Here is a 21635-nt window from a genome sequence, read left to right as displayed (position 1 = left end):
GAAAATATTTGCAAAGAAGCTACTGGAGAGGAGACTTCTGCTCCCAAATCTACAGCACTCTGAAAAATGTAAGTTTAAGCAATTATTACACTGCTATGTTATCATTTTAATTACTGATGTTGTTGTTGTTAATACATATCCTTACTTAAGGGTTGATATCTATATCTATCTATCTATCTATCTATCTATCTATCTATATATATATATATATATATATATATATATATATATATATATATATATATATACACAGGGTGGGGAAGCAAAATTTACAATGAACATTTAGTTGTTTTTTCTCAGCAGGCACTACGTCAATTGTTTTGAAACCAAACATATATTGATGTCATAATCATACCTAACACTATTATCCATACCTTTTCACAAACTTTTGCCCATATGAGTAATCAGGAAAGCAAACGTCAAAGAGTGTGTGATTTGCTGAATGTACTCGTCACACCAAAGGAGATTTCAAAAATAGTTGGAGTGTCCATAAAGACTGTTTATAATGTAAAGAAGAGAATGACTATGAGCAAAACTATTACGAGAAAGTCTGGAAGTGGAGGAAGCAACAAAAAACGTACCAAAGCTTTTATTAAAGCTCTCAAATCCAAAATCCTAAAGGATCCAACCAAATCCATGAGAAAAATGGCAACTGAACTTGAGGTAGACAACAAGAGCGTTAGAAATGCAGTAAAATATGATTTGAAGATTTAAATTCTCATGACTTTCAATAAACTAATTGGTCATACACTGTCTTTCAATCCCTGCTTCAAAATATTGTAAATTTTGCTTCCCCACCCTGTATATATATACATATATATATATATATATATATAAATATGTGTGTGTGTGTGTGTGTGTGTGTGTGTATATATATATGTATAAACATATATATATATATATATATATATATATATATATATATATATATATACATACATATGCATCTTTGATTTTCTTGCAGCAGGTGAAGGAACCAGCCGAGCATGCACTGGCACTATTCAACAGCTTCAGGACACCCCATCACTTTTCTCAAAAAGAGAAGAGGGGAGAAGTTGCCATCACCATCACTTCTACAGACAATTAGTGATCTGAGAGAGAAAATCAAAAGAAGCTGGGTGGTTGATTCTAAGAAGAGAAATAGTTTACACTGGTTCTGTTGCAAGCTCTTTTCCCAAAAAAGATTGACATTAATCAGTGATGGGGTTAATGACTGGAAAAATTGCAGTGAAATACTCAAAACTCATGAGAGCAAACCGCAACATTCTAGGCACATGACATTATGGAGAGAACTGGAAACTCGTTCAATACGTATTGACAAACAATAGACAAAGTAGAAATGGCACTAACTGATGCTGAGAGGAGGAGGTGGCGTGAAGTTGAGCAGGGCACCTTTTTAATTCATCTCATGTAACAACACACAGAAGCTGTACTGGAAGGATGTTTTTCTTTATATTATTCAATAAATTGTATATGCAAATGTGGAGTGTTTGTTTAAGAAAGAATTAAATACCAAAGGTATGTAAGATGGCTGTTGTCTCAGAATTCCTCTTTTTATCTTTGATGATGTGTGGGGCGGGGTGTGTGTGTGTGTGTTTGCCAAATCCATATCTCGCGTAGGGCACCAAATTGACTAGAACTGGTCCCGCTTTTGATTTTAGGCTTTTACAGGCTGCAGTTGAGCCAGAACAAATGACAACTCTCACAGGCCTCACATCCTTTATCCACTGACTCCACAGATTTATTGCTGTTAGTTCTGCTGTTAACACTGATAGATCATTATTCATTCATTTGCACATGACTTTATCCTGGATGCTTTGCATGATGCCTGACACTGTCTTTCAGCTCCACTCTGTCTCTCACGCTCATGTATACACACCCACCACAAACACACACACGAAAACCGGACTGAGCAGTGATCACTACAGCAACCTAGGCAACCGCTTATGTACGTACACCTTGGTAATAGGTGTGGCAAACAAACAAAAACCCTGTACCTCTGGGTCACTGTTTTAGATGTGATGATAATCCAGGTTATTAACTGACTATTGTCAGATCACAAAGACATTCACAGCAGATTGAACCACTCACTGCTCACCACAAAAACCATTATGACGACAGAGGAGACAGAGAAGAAAAAAGCAAGGATAAAAACTAAGGTAATATAACAGATTTTATACAGCAAATATATGTTTATTGCTATATAGTAATTATTTTTTGTAATTATTCGTGACTTTGTACAGCATCTGATCTTGATCTAGCAAATCAACTGTATATAAAAGTACTTAAAGTAACATGGGTCAGATTTTGGAACTCTCAAGCCTGTTTATCTTTTTACTTAACTAGCGGCATTGTATTCATGGTGCCATTGTATGATAGCATGATAAGTAGAAGTTGTCTGCCACCACTACCCATTTGTAAACTACCATTTAATCCGCGTTGTGCAGGTAATAATTTGAGCCAACTTGCAAGGCATGAAGGGAAGAGCATGTATTTGTTTGCCCTGTTGAGCATGATTAAATTCATACAGCGGTAGTGAACTGCAGCCTTCTGGTCCGAGGTGAGCTGGGAGGCAGTCTGTGGTGAGGTGGCACCCTGTAAAAATTGCCCAGCAGCCGGTCTGAGGTTAACTGCGACCTGATCTGTGGTGAGCTGGGAACCGTTCCGAGGTTAGCTCGGACCCGATCTGTGGAGAGCTGGGACCCGGATAAAATCGCCCAGTGTACCTCACAACATTTGAATACGGACATAAAGTTGTGCGTAGTAGATAGTCAGGTAATGTTTCTTTTTATTTGGGGACTTTGGCAGCGATCGGGCCTGTGAAGGCTGAGGAAAAGGTGTACAAACGCCCTCATGTGCTGCAACATTAATCGGACAAAGACACGCCGGACAAAGACGCGCAGAACATCCATTATAGTAGGATACAGTCCTGGACAAAAGTCTTGTTGCATGTACCCATCGTATTTATAACAGCTAATAACTTGACTGCAAACTGACCAATTAGTCTCATTAATAACTCATAATGATGCTAAACATCTGCACTTTATTTATATACAACCAAAATGAAATTTCATAGATTTCATAAATATATATTACTTGAAAATGATGAACAAATCAATTTCTAGAAGGACAAAAGTTTTGTCATAAATTATAATCAATTATGAGGACACTTCATCAGGAGACCTGGACTTCAAGCTCTTGATGATTAACACTTTGGTCTCTGGGCCAATCTTGGGCATGTCTGAAGAGTTGTTGCACTTGAACTGTGGATCTTTAACAAGGTGTAAATATTCAAAATATTTTTTGACATGTAAGAATTTCTAGTTCTTTGGAATGATTTTGAATAATTGCTGATCTTTATTACATAATCTGGAGTTGAGATATTAGATATTTTCAGTTCATATGGCACCACAGATGTTTTTGGCTATACAACAACTACACCTTGTTAAGGAATAGATTCTACATTTCTCATGCCTGTCTTAAAACGTTAGTCAAATTGTATTGAGTTCAGTGAAATGCAAAACCCAGAACAAAAGATCTACAACAACATGTTTTAAAGTGCTCATGAAATCACTTATGTCAATGAAGTGTTTGTAAAATATGTATTGTGCTACCAAAACAACCCATTTATGATTTTAAAAAAGTTCAGGTATTCTTAATGGTATTTTGTTATAAATCTGGGAAATACAAAATTTTGATGACTCATCCTGCATATGTGTGTTTTCTAATCTTTGATTCCCAAGAAATACTCATATTTTTATGTCAGCTGCACAGGGCCTATGACCCAATCAGCTTGTGTTTTCAACGGGTTGTTAAATGTCATCACTCCTCACCTGGGGTTGACCGATCAGAGTTTTATGTGAACTGGAGTGAGATAAGGGAACAGACGCAGTTAGAGAAAATGGCGGTCTGGGTAAAATGGCGGCGTGTGAAGAGGTGCGTTAGTTGAGAAGGTAGACAGTGAACTGAACAGAGGTGGACGTCAGAGGACAGGATGAAGACCAGGAAGGCAGTCATCAAAATGAGCCAGGTGAAAAACAAACCAGTTAAAGTTAGACCAATGTTAGGTATGTCACCAACTCATAATCAAGAACCTGCATGCCAGCAGGTGACCCAGGAATGTTTCCTGGTGTGGCTGGCCCAGGAACAGGAATGACATTGGCATGAACATCGAAGGTAACATCAGCTGCAGCAGTGGGTGTTGGAGCCCATCAAACAAAGCCTGCCGAGGGCTAGAAGACCCTAGTATTATATGATTAGCAGGGACTAGCTTTGTAAAGACAATCCACTGGGGATGGAAAATAAAGAATGTGTGGAAGTTCTTGAGGAGAATCTCTGGGCAATCACCAAAATCCACTTTTTGTTGTCTTTTATTTTAGTTAAAATGCATAACTTCCACCTCCTTTAAGAGTCAGCTTTAAAAAGTTCAGCAGTTTGTCTTTAGATATTTTGGGCTTGCTTTCTAACTTTCATGAAAACAGATGCATTCATTTATGTAATCCCTCTGACAGACAGATAGATGAACAAACCAACAGACAAAAGGAAGTGACTGAAAACTTTGGTCATTCAGTTTGATTACTGTAGCAAGAATAGGATACCAAATTATTTATTAATTTAGTGTTGACTTATTGATTAATTTAATTATAGATTTATAACTAAGCTTAAACTTAAATCAACCCAAAACAATAATTTAGAAATCTTGCAAAGGTGATAGTTCGTGGACTGCACAGATGAACCCATGTGTGAATACAGTACACAAAGCACAACTGAGGCAATGGATTTATACACATATAAATAATTTATTAACTAAACTAAGACACACAAATAATATAAAGACAAGAGACAAATACAACAAAAGGAGCAGGAGATTATGGACAGGAGAATATGTAGATTAAGTTGGCAGATAGCTATATTCAAGATATTCTAACGTTAGTGAGGTTACGTTGAGGTAAACCTACTTAACTTGGAATAACACCAACTCAGATAAATCAGGAGCAAGTTTTCTTACAAGTTAGAGGCCTTCTGAAGGATGCAGGCTGGAGAGGCCTTGACGGCGGATGGATGAAGTCTTCTGACGTAGTTCGAAGCAGGAACAGGCTGTGAAGCGACGTGCTTGCGCTGGAGGCCTGGAGGTCTGAAGTTCTGCTGGCTGGAGGAGGTTCACAGCTGGCTCTGGCGGCTGGTTCTGGAAAGCTCGCCAGGAGAAGTGGAGAACAGCGAAGATGGTAAAGCTCTTTGAAGAGCTTAGAAGATGGAACAGCTCTGAGAGCCAAGGAGATGGTCAAGACTCCTTGGAGAAAGCTCTCTGCTCTTAGGTGAGAGCCCGGGAGAGGTGGAGAAGACTCTGCTCTGCTCTTTGAGAGCCTGGGAGATGGGAAAGACTCCGGAGATGGAGAAGACTCTGGAGAAGACTCTCTTGAAAAGTTGGTTTCATTTACTTTTATAGTTCTGTCCAAAAACCAACCCGGCACGCCTCCCTCGTGCATATTGATGAGTCATCGATGCCTTGGGGCGTTGCCTTCTTTGTCTGTTTTCGGCGGGAAACCGCCTCCTCGTGAATATTTAACGAGTCGTTTTCATATCTCAGTATCACGTTTCTCTTCCCTCTTGGGAAGACAGAGGGGGAGAGGACTGTGGGCAGCCTTGTAAGAAAATTTTGCATCCTTAAATAAGATCCTTAAATAAGATCACTTAAACTTTATACATCACCTGTAACCTCACTTAAGCATCAGTAAAATAATAGCATGATTATTCAGACATGCTATAAGCAGTGATACTCTTACTTTCACATAATTCACCGTGAACATGATCAGGACACACATATGTGAAACCACAGGTCAGGCAAATGGCTTAAGTCTTACGTGCATAAAAGAGTTAACATGCTGAGTTAATCAACATTAACACATAATGTAATACATTATTAACATGGCACATATAGTGAATTTGTCATTCAGTCCTTTGTTCGTCTCTGGGTTCATCTTCACCTCTGGATAAGCAACATAATGAAACACAGATGTTGAGAGGACAAAGTCGACTAGGTGTAAACACCAAATCCATTAGGCTCATTCCTTAAGATCATCTGTCTTCGTAAATGTCATTTGCAAAGGATGTCCGGGCATTGACCTGCTAACCAACCAATCAGCATGGTTGTTCAGGAATTTGGTTTGACACGGAGAGGAAGATAATATAATTTATAATTCTGTTTTTGAGTCTGTTCACTCACTCCACCGTCATGAGACTACATTACTCTTTACTTATTTATATTTTTGGGATGCTTTCAAACCACAAAAATGAATATCAGAAATGTACATTTAATGTCAATGTGAAATAACAAATGTTGACAGAAACTAACTTATTTCAATTCTTTCAAAGACAGCCACTTGTCCTCAGATGAAACACTTCTGGGAGAAATCATGTACAAACTAGAAAACCACTTGGCAGATCAGTGTGTCATCTCCCCATCAACATTTCCTGAAAATGTGCCTGTGGGGGGGCTAATAACGGTGTCAATATACACGCAGAAAGCTTATAATGTCGTACAGATAACACACCAGTTTACCATCAAAAGGGGCATGTATACTGACGCAAAGTTGTGATATCACGTTGCATCACATTGGACAAACAAAGAAAAAATTTGCTCCCCCCCAAAGATAACTTTTTGAGTTATCTTGCTAACAGACAAACGAACCCCGATGAAAACATAGCCTCCTTGGCAGAGGTAACTATAAGTGAATGAACTTAAGAGGTTTATGTTCATAACTGTATCCTCCTGGTTAATGGTGCCAATAATGAAGAAAGACTAGCTCACTGTAATGTTATGTTCCATCAGGTGTTCAATGATCCAATACATGGACATGTGGAGTTACACCCTCTTCTCTGCAAAATCATAGACACGCCTCAGTTCCAGAGACTTCGAAACATCAAGCAGCTGGGAGGAGCCTATTATGTTTATCCTGGAGCATCCCACAACCGATTTGAGCACTCAATTGGGTATGCTGAAAGGTTTGACACACTCAGCATTTTCTATGTGCCTTAATACTACAATTAGACCAATGTGTTGATAAGATAGTATCGAGTTTTACCGTCTCCAATGCTTGTTAAGGAAAAGGCTTTTATGTATCAAAAGTCAGTGGGAAATTCATTTGTAAGGTGATCATCAGTGGTGGAGGAAGAACTGGATCTTAGTATTGGAGTAAAAGTAAAAATATCCTGCAAAAACATATACTCTAGTAAAATTAGAAGTACTACATCAACAATCTTACTTACGTAAAAGTACTAAGTACTTACTTTTAAATATACTTTAAAGTATTTTTTAAAGTAAAAGTACTCACACAGTGGGTTGTCTCAGTGTCTGGGCTGTGGCATTTTGATAAAGAATGTAAATATACTACATTATGCCTCTGCCAATGTCACTGCTGTAATTAATTTAAAAAAACTATACAATATGTGTGTATTTTAAAGGTTAGTGTACTTATTGTGCTCTTTGCAATACTGTGCGTACTCTTATAATTCTGTGGATAACTTATCTATTACCCAGTAATTTACCATTAAGTTAAACCAATTAAGATACAATATATCTTTAAATAATTTATTTACTTGCAAAACTATTCAAAACATTGTGGCATGTAAAGAGCAGTAAAAGTGCAGCATTTTTCAGACGCACAAAACAAAAACCCACTACACTACAGACTCACACTGCACTACACACTAATTATACACTAAAAAAAAAAAATTTTTTTTGAAGTTTGCTAATCCTATTACTGTCTGTTTTCCATCGCAGTTACTTCCACAACTTTCCTGGTCAGCAACCAGATTACGCAGGGCGCAGTATGGACTTCTCTGATTGGTCCACGTGATGCACTTTTCTACTATTAGAAATGCAGTAATATGTTTTCTTTTGTGGAAGCACTTGCCTTCCCTTAGAGGCCCATTTTTACTGTGTCTTCCTGCACCGAATGCACTACAAACATAATGATACTATGGCTTTATTGTTTATGTTTATGTTATGTTTATGCATTTGGCAGACGCTTTTTTCCAAAGTGACTTACAGGGGAAAACCAATCAAATCACTCAATCAATCAAATTTTATTTATATAGCGCCAGATCACAAAAAAGTTATCTCATGACACTTTATATATAGAGTTGGTCAAAACCAGACTCTAAGCCAATTTACAGAAACCCAACAGAATCCTCCAGGAGCAAACACTTGTGACTGGTGACAGTGGTGAGGAAAAACTTCCCTTTAACAGCAGAAACCTCGAGCAGACCCAGACTCCTGGAGGATGGCCGTCTGCCTTGACCAGTTGGGGTTAAAGAGAGAGAGTAAAGAAAGAGAAAAAGAGAGAGCGATAGAGATAGAGACTGGGGGAGAGGGGGAGAAGGGGGGAGTAGGGGGAGACACATGGAGGCAGTTGAGGGTAAGTGAGTGGTGATGATGAGGGCAGGGAAGAGGCAGGACCACCGCAGCAGGTCCAGAGATAATCCTGGAAGAATCTGTGATAATCCTGGGAAAAACCTTATTAGAATATTTAAAATGGAATGTTTGAAAGTGTTAGGATAGGAGGTGCTCTCGGAAGAGCTGGGTCTTCAGGAGCTTCTTGAAGATAGGCAGGGATGACTCTGTTCTTGTAGCACTTGGTAGAGCGTTCCACCAACGTGGAACGACCCATGAAAAGAGCCTGGATTGTCTTGTACAAGGTCTGGGGACCACCAGACTACGTTCCCCAGACGAGCGTAGTGGTCGTGGGGCGACATAAGCTTTTATCAGTGCACCTAAGTAGGTAGGAGCAGACCCACTGAGAATTTTGTAGGCTAGGATTAAAGATTTGAATTATTATTATTATATTGTGTCTCATAAGTTTGGTTTTACTTCACCTTTCAACATGATTGAGTTAACCGTATTAGGCATCTGCATTTGACAAACAAATAGAAACAGAAATTCAGCCAAATGCACTCTGCCATCATTGGAGCGAACAGAGCCACCTGATTCAATGGCAAACAATGCCACAATGCAGTCAGTAGGAGAACTATTTTTACAGGCAAGATTTTCAGGAAATTATGTTCATAAAATGTAACAAGTAACGGCATATTCTGTATAAATGCAGTGGAGTAGAAAGTACAGATAACTACTGCAAAATGGAATAGAGTACAATCAAAAGTATGCATTGTTATTCTTACGTAAGTAAAGTGCAGGTTTGTAAAAATTTACCAAAGTAAACAAAGTACTAATACATTCCACCACTGGTGACCATGCAAGATTTGTAGAATACGGCATTTGTTGTTCACATGTTTTGTTTATCTACTTGTACAGGGTGGCACATTTAGCAGGACAGTTTGCTCGAGCTTTGAAAGAGAGGCAACCAGAACTTCGAATAAAAAAGAAAGACATCCTTTGTGTGGAGGTTGCTGGTCTCTGCCATGACCTGGGTGGGTAATAGTCAGTTATCCTCCCAAATGTGAGATATATATATATATTTGATGAATACATGACATGTAAAAGACAATTTTGATGGGTAAAAGATAAAATAAATGAAAATTGTAGAAGATAGGAGATCACAAACAGTAACAATAGAAAAGGGAGATCATAGAACAAGAAATACTTTCTTAAAATGTAATGTACTTACCAATTCTAATAAAAGTAAAAGCCTGTCTCAAGGTATAATAAAGCATTTATCACATTTGAACATACAAATAATTAATTTATATTTACATCTAAATATTTAGGACATGGGCCATTTTCCCATTTGTTTGATGGAAACTTCATTCCCAAAGCATGTCCAGGTCGTAAGTGGAAGGTAAGAACAATTAAAACAATTAACAATTATAAAAACAATTAAGCATTTAAAGGTACCAAATGTGATATTTAGTCAGTTCTAATGGTGAGACAAAAACTGTAATTTACTCATCCTTGAGCCATACTGGTGTGGTGTATACGAATGAGTACATGAGCCAGAACTGGTTAACAAGCAACGAGTTAACCTTTATCAGTTAGCAGTGAACACTAAATATAATTGAATCTAATTATAACTGAATGAGTCTGTTTTTCTTGCAGCATGAGAAAGCTTCTATTGCCATGTTTAACCACCTGATGAAAAACAAAGGTGTGAAGTCAGCGATGGAGAAGTACAGACTAGATGAGAAAGACAGGGACTTCATCAAGGAAATGATTTTTGGACCTCTGAAAACTAAAACATCTGAGAGTATGGAGAGCAAGGAGGTATGATCACCTATGTTTACAGGGCCATCAGTCCAGTCAAACACAAAGGGGGATAACAGAAATAACATTAAATAACTAATAAATGACAAATTAATGACAGAATATTTAGTTAGAAGTTTGCAAAAATCAACATTAATTATGCCAACAGAAGCATCCAAAAAAACTCTGTGTTGTTCTACCTGATCTAATCTACCTATACCACCAATTTGGTCAGGGGCGTAGAATTGGGTAGGGATGCCAGGGAAAGGGTTAATAGTTAGTCTCTGCTAGAAGTTCCACTGCTAACCTAAATATCTCTCTCTGATTGGCTCTGCGGTTTTACTAACGTACAGTTGATTGAACGTCCCTGCTGTCACTCCATCTATTTGTATAAGCTACTTGGAACCTGCTAGTTGGACAGTTGGAACTCTACATATAAGTTGTCAATATGTCTGACATTTGTTCTGCCTGGGTCACATCAGCTAGATGGATTTTAATATCAGTGGTGTCATTTACATTTACATTTGTACATGTGTCTGTTTGCGTGTCTGCGCGCCTATGTGCATGCGTGTGTGCTTGGTAATTAGGATTTGAAGGATGTCAAAGAAAAGAAAACTGGACATAAGACACTTCTTTAGGAGTTGAAGTGGAAGTTAGTTCAAGGGTATAGAACTGTAGAGGCTCAACAACACAGATATTGAATAGAAGACACTATATAATGCCAAAGAGATACACTTTTTTTAAACTTATTTTTACTTATTATTTTCATGTATTTCTATGGAAGAGAGCAACTGTATAAAAAACGCAAAAAAAAAAATCTGTCAGGAAAAATACAATAAAACCTCAGATTGTAAATGTGATTCTAGATGTGATTTTAGCCATATTTTTGGGGAATACATTTCATGTAATAATTTAAAATAAAAGCCTTTTTTTTCTCAGGTGCAATAACTGTACCATCAAACTCTACGATCATTGTATCCCTAATCTGTTCATGTTATGCATCAACATATTTATGTCAGGTGACAGACAGAAGAGAGGCTGGAGGAGACGGAGGAGGAGAGGCTGGAGGAGCTGGAGGAGGAGAGGCTGGAGGAGTTGGAGGAGGAGAGGCTGGAGGAGTTGGAGGAGGAGAGGGTGGAGGAGTTGGAGGAGGAGAGGGTGGAGGAGTTGGAGGAGATGGAGGAGGACAGGCTGGAAATTCACAGGTGAGGTTAAATAAAAATGGATATGTTAGTCATGAGAATATCATTGCAGAATGCATTAAAATGATTGTATTGTCTGTAGATCTTCATATATGCATTATAAACACGTCAATTACTGTATTTTTTTCTGTCTGATTGTTTGCTCATTTGATCAGTTCTCCATGATGTAAAATTATGATTGCAAATACAAAAAAAAACATCAACTTTCAGGACTGCTGCCTTAGAGCACTTTTGTGTCCCCACCAATGTAAAAATCAAACCTACTCCTTTGCCACCAATACTATGCAAAAAAAAACACAATATAACAAGACACTTTATTACAGACAGATATCTCTTGTGATGAGAATGAATGCCTGATCTAAAGCAGGAATCCCAATGAACACAACTGAACAGGTCTCCTTTCACTGTACAATGTACATCATATCAAGCACAATCATCAATATGTACTTAATAAAAGGACAAAAACATAAAAATGCTTGTAAAATACACAAAACACGCAAAAACTACGACCTATTTTTAGTGTGTCCATTTCTTCTCCTGTCAGTTATTGTTGGTTGGGAAAACAGCTACTAAACTGAAACAAATATATTTTAACTTGTTCAAGTCTCTACAGATGCAGTTAGCTGGCTGAATTTGTCCTGACAAGTTAGTATTTAACCATCCAATCAAATTGGATTTTTAATTTTTTTATTAAAATTGCTTCAGTTCGGACATACGAACACCAATCTGGCTCAAATTTGACTCAGACGTCTTTCTCTCAGGCCTACACCCATTTATAAGAAAAATTTGAAATTTGGTGCTATAGCGCCCCCTACAATTTTACCTTTAGGAAAATGACTTCACTTCAGACATACGAACACCAATTTGGCTCAAATTTGAATCAGTTGTCAATCTCCCAGGCCTACACCCATTTATCAAAAGAAATTGCCATGTCGCTCAATAGCGCCCCCTACAAATTTACCTTCACGAAAATTGCATTAATTCGGACATACGAACACCGATTTGGCTCAAATTTGACTCAGTGGTACATCTCGCAGGCCTATACCCATTCAATGGAAGAAATTTAAATTTAGCTGCATAGCGCCCCCTACAGATTTACTTATACAAAAATTTCTTTAGTTTGGACATACGAACAAAGATCTGCCTCAAATTTGAATCAGTTGTTAACCTCCCAGGCCTACACCCATTCATCAGAAGACATTGAAATTTGGTGCTAGAGCGCCACCTGCTGAACGATGGACATACTTCTACTGGACGTGCCGGTGGCGAGGGCCTTTAGATGCCGCTTGCGGCTTTAATGTTTCCTTGTTGTTTTGGTTTTAAATGCTGATATTTGAAATAAAAAATAATCAATCAAACAAATGCACTAACATACACATACACTACTGGAAGCAGTGCAACCAAGAAAAATGTAACATTTTCATTGAACAAATATAAAAATATAGGTTGTAAATGTAGGTCAGTGACTGTGATTCTTCCACCACCAGAGAAGGCCATGCTGGTCCTGAGGATCCACCACTGAACAAACTTAACCACTGCAAAATAACAAGAGTAAAGCCAAACTATTGAACCCCAAACCCCCCATAGGTCCCCAGTGGTCTTATTAGTGCTTCCTCCATCTATAGATATTGCATCCTTGGACCAACCTCTACCTGCACCCAAGGATAGTGACAACATGGAACCTTACAAAATACAACCAGTGTATTTTCAACATACAAAATAAAATGTATGAAATTATGTGTCATTTATGTGTATATGTATGTGCAATAGTTGTGTGACTGCAGGTGTGGCCATTACAACTGTGATGCATTTAATGAGTCATGTCTACAGTGGCCATACAAAGGACGAACAAAGGACAAGTCCTTCCTCTATGAAATTGTGTCCAACAAAAGAAATGGCATCGATGTGGATAAGTTTGACTATTTTGCCAGGTGAGTGGATTGCTTAATGTAGAAAAAGTTGTTGAGTTGGAGTTATAAACTGTTTGATTTGTACTGAGCAATTACATTTTTATTTAATTTCATTGTTAGTTCATTTATTTTCCCCAAATGTTTTTTTTTTCTTTATTTTTCACTGTGTGTCTAATTAGGGACTCCCTCCATTTGGGCATGAAGAATTCTTTTGACCACTGCCGTTTCATCAAGTTTGCCAGGGTGTGCAAGGTGGCAGAAGATGGCCAACCCGAAGGGGATGACCAATCTGAAGAGGATGACCAATGTGAAGAGGATGACCAATGTGAAGAGGATGACCAATCTGAAGAGGATGAGCAATCTGAAGAGGATGAGCAATCTGAGGAGGATGACGAATCTGAAGAGGATGATCAATCTAAAGGGGATGATCAATCTAAAGGGGAATGGCAAATCTGCATTAGAGACAAGGTACTGATTTTATTTTTTAGTGGCAAGATGTTTAGATGATCAGATGTATCTACATGATGGTCATTCTCTTAACAGGAGGTGTCCAATATCTATGAAATGTTCCACACAAGGAGCCGTCTCCACAGAAGAGCCTACCAGCACAAAACGAACAAGATCATCGAGCTGATGTATGAACCAACTCCAGTATTTGTTACAGAAGAAAGTTTTAGCTTCATCTTCTGTCACCTGGAGTTTATTCCTTTTGTTTCGTGATTTATTTTTTAGCAATTTATGCTTTAAAATGCAGTGGTGACATGATGAGTATTGCTTTTCAGGATCACAGAGGCCTTTGTGAAAGCAGACAAACACATCTGTAGAAAAGGTTCAAAAGGAAAGACGTTCACTCTCTCTGAAACCATAAAGGACATGGAAGCCTACACCAAGCTGACCGGTGTGTATTTGTGAAATTGTGAATCAGTTTCCTTTTCATTACCTTGACCCTGGTTTTTACTCCCAACTGTGTCATTTAGATCACATATTTGATGAAATACTCAACTCTTCCTCTGATGACCTGAAGGAGGCCAGGGAAATTCTGCAGAAGGTCATCACCCGCAAACTCTACCCATATCTGGGCCAAACAAAGCCTAAGCAAAACCAAGACATCACAGAGGTTTGCACTTATATCTTTGTATCACATGATTACAACTGTGAAAATACAATCATATCCTTGAATCATCATTATAATTATTTTGTAAATAGTATTCAATATTGCATATTTAAAGCCTTCATTCATTATCTTTCAAAGAATAAAAATTCAATCTTGCAAACTTCCAAGGCAACCTTTCATAAACAATACAGAATAACATCATCCTAGTGTTAAATGCCACTTAATAGGGATGCACCGATTCCGATACTAGTATCGGGCATTGATACTCGGCATGTGCACTTGTACTCATACTCATAAAAGTAATCCGATACAACCGTGCCGATACCACTTACAGCAGCGTGACATTCTCAGTTAAGTACAGCAGGTACGCGGCGGTGGAGTAATGTGTGGGGAGTATGAAGAGTGTGGAAATTTTTCAAAATAAATGATGGTGATGAAAGTAACACTAACTGCAAGTAATGTTAAAGACACAGACGGATATGGACGGAGCGTTCTGTCCATCCTCCGCATACATTCCATCCGTTTTCCAGGTGCTGGGGAATGTGTATCCAGATGGAGAATACCACCGGGAACCGTAGAGGTAGAGGTAGAGGATCTGTTCAAAGAGCGACTGTGTGAGTTAGAGAAAAACTGCTGACATATTTCTGACAACTACCCAGGGCTCGGCCGGTTTCCGTCCTATTTATAATGCTATGAGGGTAAGGAGCCCAACGCCAGCAGAAGTGAAAACGAAACTTATCTTTTCCCTACCTCCTGAAGCTTCGCTTTTAAACCTTACCAGCGAAAACGCTGCAACACTAGTATCCACATTAGTGTTACCTCTGTCGTCTCCATGTTTGTTATTACTGACTCTCTCCTTCTCAAAAAACTTTACTCTCCTTTGTGGTATTTGTCCAGTATGGTTAATTAAGAGCGGCGCCCTCTGGTGGATTGATTGAGAAACGCTCATTCCAACACATTAAATGTCAGTAGCAGCACTTTGTTGCAGTCCGACTAATGACAACGACAATAAAGCAGATTTTCAAAAGTAACTAAGAACTGTAATGGTATTATTAAGTACTCATATCAGTACTCTGTATCAGCAAGTACTCAAATGTAAGTACTTGTACTAGTACTTGGTCTGGAAAAAAGTGGTATTGGTGTATCCCTACCACTTAATGTATTTTCCATGTTAAATGACAGAGTAAGATTTACTTACTCCATCTTTCCCTCTTTATTTCCATTCCAAAGGGTTTCACGGAACTCAAACGAAAACTGGCTGAAGTCTTCGATGGCACAAGGAAGCAAGGTGACTTTAAAATCATTGTAAGTATTTGGTCAAAATGTTTTTCACTGGCTTTGTAGAACCATAGGCTCAAGAGTATCCTGTTTTTTTCAGATGTTACTTGGGTTTCTTGTGGTACTTGTGTAAATATCATAAATGCTTCTCTCGTAGGTCAGTAAAATTGACTTTGGGATGAAACACAAAAACCCCATTGACAACTTGCGTTTCTACAAGAAGGATGAACCTGACAAGGCATTTAAGATTTCCGATGACCAGGTAAGAACAAAAGACAAGACAGCACAAATATTCAATGATTATCTTTCTTTGCCTTAGCTTTTAAGCGAATCTTTATCTATCAATGTGTTTGTCATCCTGTCAGGTGTCAGACTTTGTTTTGCCAAGCATCTTTAGTGAGCAGTGGATCCGTGTTTACTGGAACAAAAGCCTCAGTAGAAAAGAGCTAAAAGCTGCCAGAGAGATTTTTGAAAACTGGCGCCAAAAGATCCCCCATCCTGAGGTAACATTTTCGTACTAAATTGCATAAATATTTGATGGTTCCAGCTATAGCAGTCATGTCAGTAACATTTAGTTACAAGAATAACAAAAAGACCAGTTAAAAACCTGTTAAAGTATTTGCACTTTTTCCATTTTAGATCAACAGATGGTGTAATTAATAGTACCAAATAATAAGAAACAGCACATCTTTCAAATTTTTTTCTGCACTGCCTACTTTTTAATATCATTGCCATTGTTTATTCTTTTCCTAGTCAAATGCAGATGGTCCCCTGAAGAAAAAGCAGAAGGGAGGAAAAGGAAAATGAGAGCAAACACTCACTTCTTTATAAATGAAAATGATTTCATTTTTCTATGATGCAGTAGCTAAACTTGGATCATGAAAACTTTTCACACAAGAATTTATATATTCCATATCATCAGGCCACAAATTGCATTGTTTTAAAAAGCTTCTTTTAGGCTACATTCAGACTGCAGGCAAATCTAGCCCAAATCTGGATTTTCTTGCCCATATATGACCTGTATCCGATATCTTAAAGACAGTTTGAACAGCACAAATCCGTTTTTTTTTTTTTCAAATCCAACCCAGGCCACTTTCATATGTGGTCCTAAATCCGATATGTATCTGATATTGTGCAATGCAGCTTCAGCTGAACAGCATTTATCCAATCTTTATGTCACTGAAATGCGACAAACGTCACAATGCCGCGTCCCAGGAGTGTTACTGAGCGTTACTACAACAGTGCATGTCTGCATGGTCACATATTACATCAGGACCTCTTTTGCGTATGCGGGTCACTTCACGGTCACATTCAGTTCATACTCAAAACTGATAGAGGTTACATTTAATTTGTAATTTGAACGAGCACACAAAAAAATGAGATTTCATCAAAAAAATCCTAATTGTGCATTAAGACCTGCTGTCTGAACGTAGTTTTCTGTCTCTGTTTGCAGCTGCTGACATTATAAGTGAAATCACTTTTAAGTTTTTTGATGTTTGTTTGTTTGTTTGTTTGTTTTTGTAATCATGATATCATGGTATGGTGTGGTTAAAAAATTGGCCTAATTGTTCTTAACTTTTTTCAGTTATAGCGTGTGGCTTGATCAATGTGTTTAATGTAACTGTTTACATATATGGGTTCATAAGGTTGGTGATGGATGATCATCTTTAACTCTATTGTAGCTACTCACATACACAGCTCAAGATGCTTTATAGTAACCACCAGTACTTAATAGATTTGGAGATTTGCTTTTGCTCATAATTTGAAAACTGTGTTTGAAATGTACGTGTTGTGTTTGTAATTTAAAATATATGGGAAAATATTGATATTGGTAACCTACAGATTTTTCCTGCTTTGTTTAGAATCAAAACTATTATTTGCTTGTGTGTGATCTAATACAGATAAATTGTCAACAACACTATTGTGTGATGTATATGAATGAAGAGAACGTTGATAGCTAAACATAAATAGCCACAACCACAATAACACTTTAGATGAGCAATCCAGAGAAACAAATATTCAGTAGGGGTTCCTTCCTGCATGATCTAGATCCATAACTGCGTTTTTTCCCTACAGTATAGCTCCACCCTCCCAGTGACAGCCAAAGAGCAGAAATAGCATCAAGTTAACTGATAGAAACAAACACCGGAAATGACAAATGTGAAATAAAGTCATATATTCGAATATGTGTTGGAATATAAGAACAGATTGAGGCTATCGTGAAATGTTGTTTTCTATGTACTCAAAATAAAACTATATATGGTATGATATCCACATTTCTGCATTTTTGTAATTTGCAACACATCAAAACAAAGCATTTCCTCAGCTGAAAATAATCCTAAATAACATAGTGTAGAGCGATGTTATAAAAAAAAAAAAACAAAAAAAAAAACAGTAGAATAGAATAGCAACATTTCAGATGATTAGTGGGGAAAAAACACAATAATAGTTGTAACATTACATTACAGTAATATATGTGGGTCATTTTGCACACAATTGTGGTTTTAATTTCATCTGGCTTTTATTTTGAAAGCGCCAACCGGAACCCCAGGTCATATTTTGTTTCCCAATGACGTGCCTGACGTAGAAAGCAAAACCCGGGTCTTTTCTTCACTCGCGGTTTCATTCTGTGCAGAGTCAAACTGATCAGCTGTGTCAGTCAACGTGAGGCGCTTTTGTCGGGTTGAATAGAGCGTGTTTTCGCTCTGCTGAGTTCGTCAAATACCTGCCGGGTCTTCTCAACAACATGGCCAGTCGAAAGCGACCGTTAGATGCGGTAGTTTCAGGGGGTGATGACAGAACCAACACGCCGGAGAAGAGGGTGTCCGTGTTCCAGCCGCTGGACTCGGACTACATGCACTGGGGAGTTGAAGAAACGTGTCAGTACCTGCGAAGAGAAACACTGGAGAAATGGGAGGATATATTTAGAGGTTGGTTTCACTTTGAGAGGATTAAACTGGATATTTTGTCTGTCATGACCGCTGTAGATAACATTACAGTCAGCTAAGCGCTTCTCCTGACATGCTAGCTAACGGCAGAACTGCCTCTTTCATACAGCGGAAAAAATCACCGGCATCGGGCTGCGGTACCTCCAGGATGCACATCTAAAGGAGATCGGCGTAGAGTAAGTGTTTATTTTATTTTATTTTTATTTTATTTGCATCATTTTTAACTAATCTCGTGGTTGTTCCTTCATTACCTCCAGCAAAGACGTTATGTGCCACTCCTATGTGTCTATGTCCTACTCTATTTACACATAATACACACACACATACACTCTATTTGCACATAATAAACTGATTTTAATGACATTTGGTAGAAGTGTAGGACAGTGGTTCCCAACCTTTTTTGGCTCATGACCCCATTTTAACATCACAAGTTTCTGGTGACCCTAGACATTCAAAACAGAGAGTTTTTTTTTTTTTTTTGTTTTTTTTTTTTCTAAAATGAATCTGTTTTTGATCATGTAATAGTTTGCTATATGTTGCAAACTAGAAAAGCACTCGGAGAGCGCAGACCTCCGCCAAGGCTGATCAGTGCCCCCCCCCCCCCCCCACGCCAAGGAGGTTATGTTTTTGCCAGGGTTTGTTTGTTTGTTTGTTTGTCTGTCTGTTTGTCTGTCCGTTAGTGTGCAGCATAACTCAAAAAGTTATGGACAGATTTTGTTGAAATTTTCAGGGTTTGTTGGAAATGGGCCCCCCCGTGGGCCCCCCCACCCCCGATCACCACCAAAATTTAATCATTTCTTCCTTATCCCATTTCCAACAAACCCTGAAAATTTCATCAAAATCTGTCCATAACTTTTTGAGTTATGTTGCACACTAACGGACAGACAAACAAACAAACAAACAAACCCTGGCAAAAACATAACCTCCTTGGCAGAGGTAATAAATGTTAATTTTAGCCTACATTTAGTCTATAATACAGGGTGGGGAAGCAAAATTTACAATGAACATTTAGTTGTTTTTTCTCAGCAGGCACTAGATCAATTGTTTTGAAACCAAACATATATTGATGTCATAATCATACCTAACACTATTATCCATACCTTTTCACAAACTTTTGCCCATATGAGTAATCAGGAAAGCAAACGTCGAAGAGTGTGTCATTTGCTGAATGCACTTGTCACACCAAAGGAGATTTCAAAAATAGTTGGAGTGTCCATAAAGACTGTTTATAATGTAAAGAAGAGAATGACTATGAGCAAAACTATTACAAGAAAGTCTGGAAGTGGAGGAAGCAACAAAAAACGTACCAAAGCTTTTATTAAAGCTCTCAAATCCAAAATCCTAAAGGATCCAACCAAATCCATGAGAAAAATGGCAATTGAACTTGAGGTAGACAACAAGACGATTAGAAATGCAGTAAAATATGATTTGAAGATTTAAATTCTCATGACTTTCAATAAACTAATTGGTCATACACTGTCTTTCAATCCCTGCCTCAAAATATTGTAAATTTTGCTTCCCCACCCTCTAGATTACTGCACAAAGTGAGAATTGGATTTTCCTTGGTCAGGATATGTACAGTCAGTCCAGCTTGGATTTACAAGGCTGACAATTAATACTGAACAAACAATAACTCAAACTATGAATTATGAAAGAGCTGCAGCATCTGAAACTGACCACAATGAACATTTGAAAGATGAATAGAACCACAGTGCTTCAGTTTCAGCTTCACAGTTTGTCCTGTCTTTTATGTATGTGATTGGCTCTGTCAACTCTACTTATATTTTTACTTAGTAAGTTTTTTGTTTTGTTTTGTTTTTTTACCAGTTACTAGAAATTTCAGGCGACCCCATTTGAATTCCAGGCGACCCCATGTGGGGTCCCGACCCCAAAGTTGAAAAACACTGGTGTACGACATGAGTTGTGGACATAGGTTACATCCACAAAAATGGGCGCAGACTTGAATCGTACCGGTGTTTTTGCATCTGACAATATCACTTGCACATTTATAAAAGTCACCTACTGCACACTTGTTACTTTATCATTATTATTGCTATTTTTATCACTTTTAGTTACTTTAAAAAATTTGTCTATATTTTTTTGTCTTTTTTTTTTTTTTCTATTATCTTTGATGCTTAGTCGTGGAAAAAATTATTAGACCACCCCTTGTTTTCTTCAATTTCTTGTTCATTTTAATGTCTGGTACAACTAAAGGCACGTTTATTTGGACAAATATAATGATAACAACAAATATAGCTCGTAAGGCTTTAATGTAAGAGCTGATGTCTAACCATTTTCCGTGGTTTCTTGATAATAACCAAAATCACTTCAGTTCTTACATCAATAGCTCTGGCATTGTATTGCCAAAAACAGTGCTTTTAGGCATCCTGTCTTTTCTTTTCTGTCTGTTTTAGTCACATGATACACACAGGACTTAGTACTTGATTGCATAACCATTGTTTTTGATGACTTTGGATGGTCTAATAATTTTTTCCACAACTGTATTGTCTTGTGCTGCTGTACACTTGAATTTTCACCTTGAAGATAAGTATATCTTATCTTATTTCACTTTCTGTAGCACATGGCAACAATAGCTTATAACTTTTCCTTTTCCTTATATTTAACTCTTACCAAGTGATTATTCACCATATATCTATAGTATAATCCTTTGCATTTGAGACCATGCAATGCATGCAATGAGACCATGCAATGCATTCATGTCAAATGTAGTGGACCAGAGTTTCACAGCTTCACTAAAAGAAAACAACTGTCAACTGCAAAGGACATTCATTAAAGAAAACAAAAATTTGTATCTGAAAAACTGTTGCATCTTTTTCCAATCAAAGCAATTAATGAATGTAAAAAAGCCCAAACTGTTAGTTACTGGGTCTCAGGATGATGTTTAATTCACTGATCATGAGGATGTTCATTAAAGCTCAGAGTAAATGCAAATGTTTTCATATCAAAACAGAGAAAATAGAAGAAAAC

General features: G+C 37.7%; 2 protein-coding genes across 3 annotated transcripts in view; both read left to right on the top strand.

The window, feature by feature from the left end:
- Window positions 1-2033: 2033 nt before the first annotated feature.
- On the top strand, window positions 2034-17928 carry LOC115423245 (deoxynucleoside triphosphate triphosphohydrolase SAMHD1-like). The gene is made up of 15 exons (XM_030140022.1): window positions 2034-2159; window positions 6830-6990; window positions 9311-9426; window positions 9724-9794; window positions 10052-10216; window positions 13228-13328; window positions 13487-13561; window positions 13742-13775; window positions 13851-13942; window positions 14090-14205; window positions 14285-14424; window positions 15652-15726; window positions 15857-15961; window positions 16065-16202; window positions 16453-17928. Exons 1-15 carry the CDS (start codon window positions 2112-2114, stop codon window positions 16504-16506), a joined length of 1491 nt encoding a protein of 496 aa, XP_029995882.1. The 5' UTR covers window positions 2034-2111; the 3' UTR covers window positions 16507-17928.
- Window positions 17929-18263: 335 nt separating this feature from the next.
- Window positions 18264-21635, top strand: part of LOC115422806 (SAM domain and HD domain 1) — a 30413-nt gene continuing 27041 nt past the window's right edge. The window contains exons 1-2 of one of the 2 annotated variants that reach the window (XM_030139355.1): window positions 18264-18629; window positions 18757-18823. In XM_030139355.1, the coding sequence (XP_029995215.1) occupies window positions 18446-18629; window positions 18757-18823 (251 nt within the window). In that variant the 5' untranslated portion in view covers window positions 18264-18445. The remainder of the gene's footprint in view (window positions 18630-18756; window positions 18824-21635) is intronic. The other variant, XR_003935877.1, reaches the window with a different exon arrangement.

Source organism: Sphaeramia orbicularis, chromosome 7 (assembly GCF_902148855.1).
Source record: "Sphaeramia orbicularis chromosome 7, fSphaOr1.1, whole genome shotgun sequence".
In the NCBI taxonomy this organism is placed as follows: Eukaryota; Metazoa; Chordata; class Actinopteri; order Kurtiformes; family Apogonidae; genus Sphaeramia; species Sphaeramia orbicularis.
Note: the sequence above shows the minus strand (reverse complement) of the source record. Positions and strands in the feature narration are given on the sequence as shown.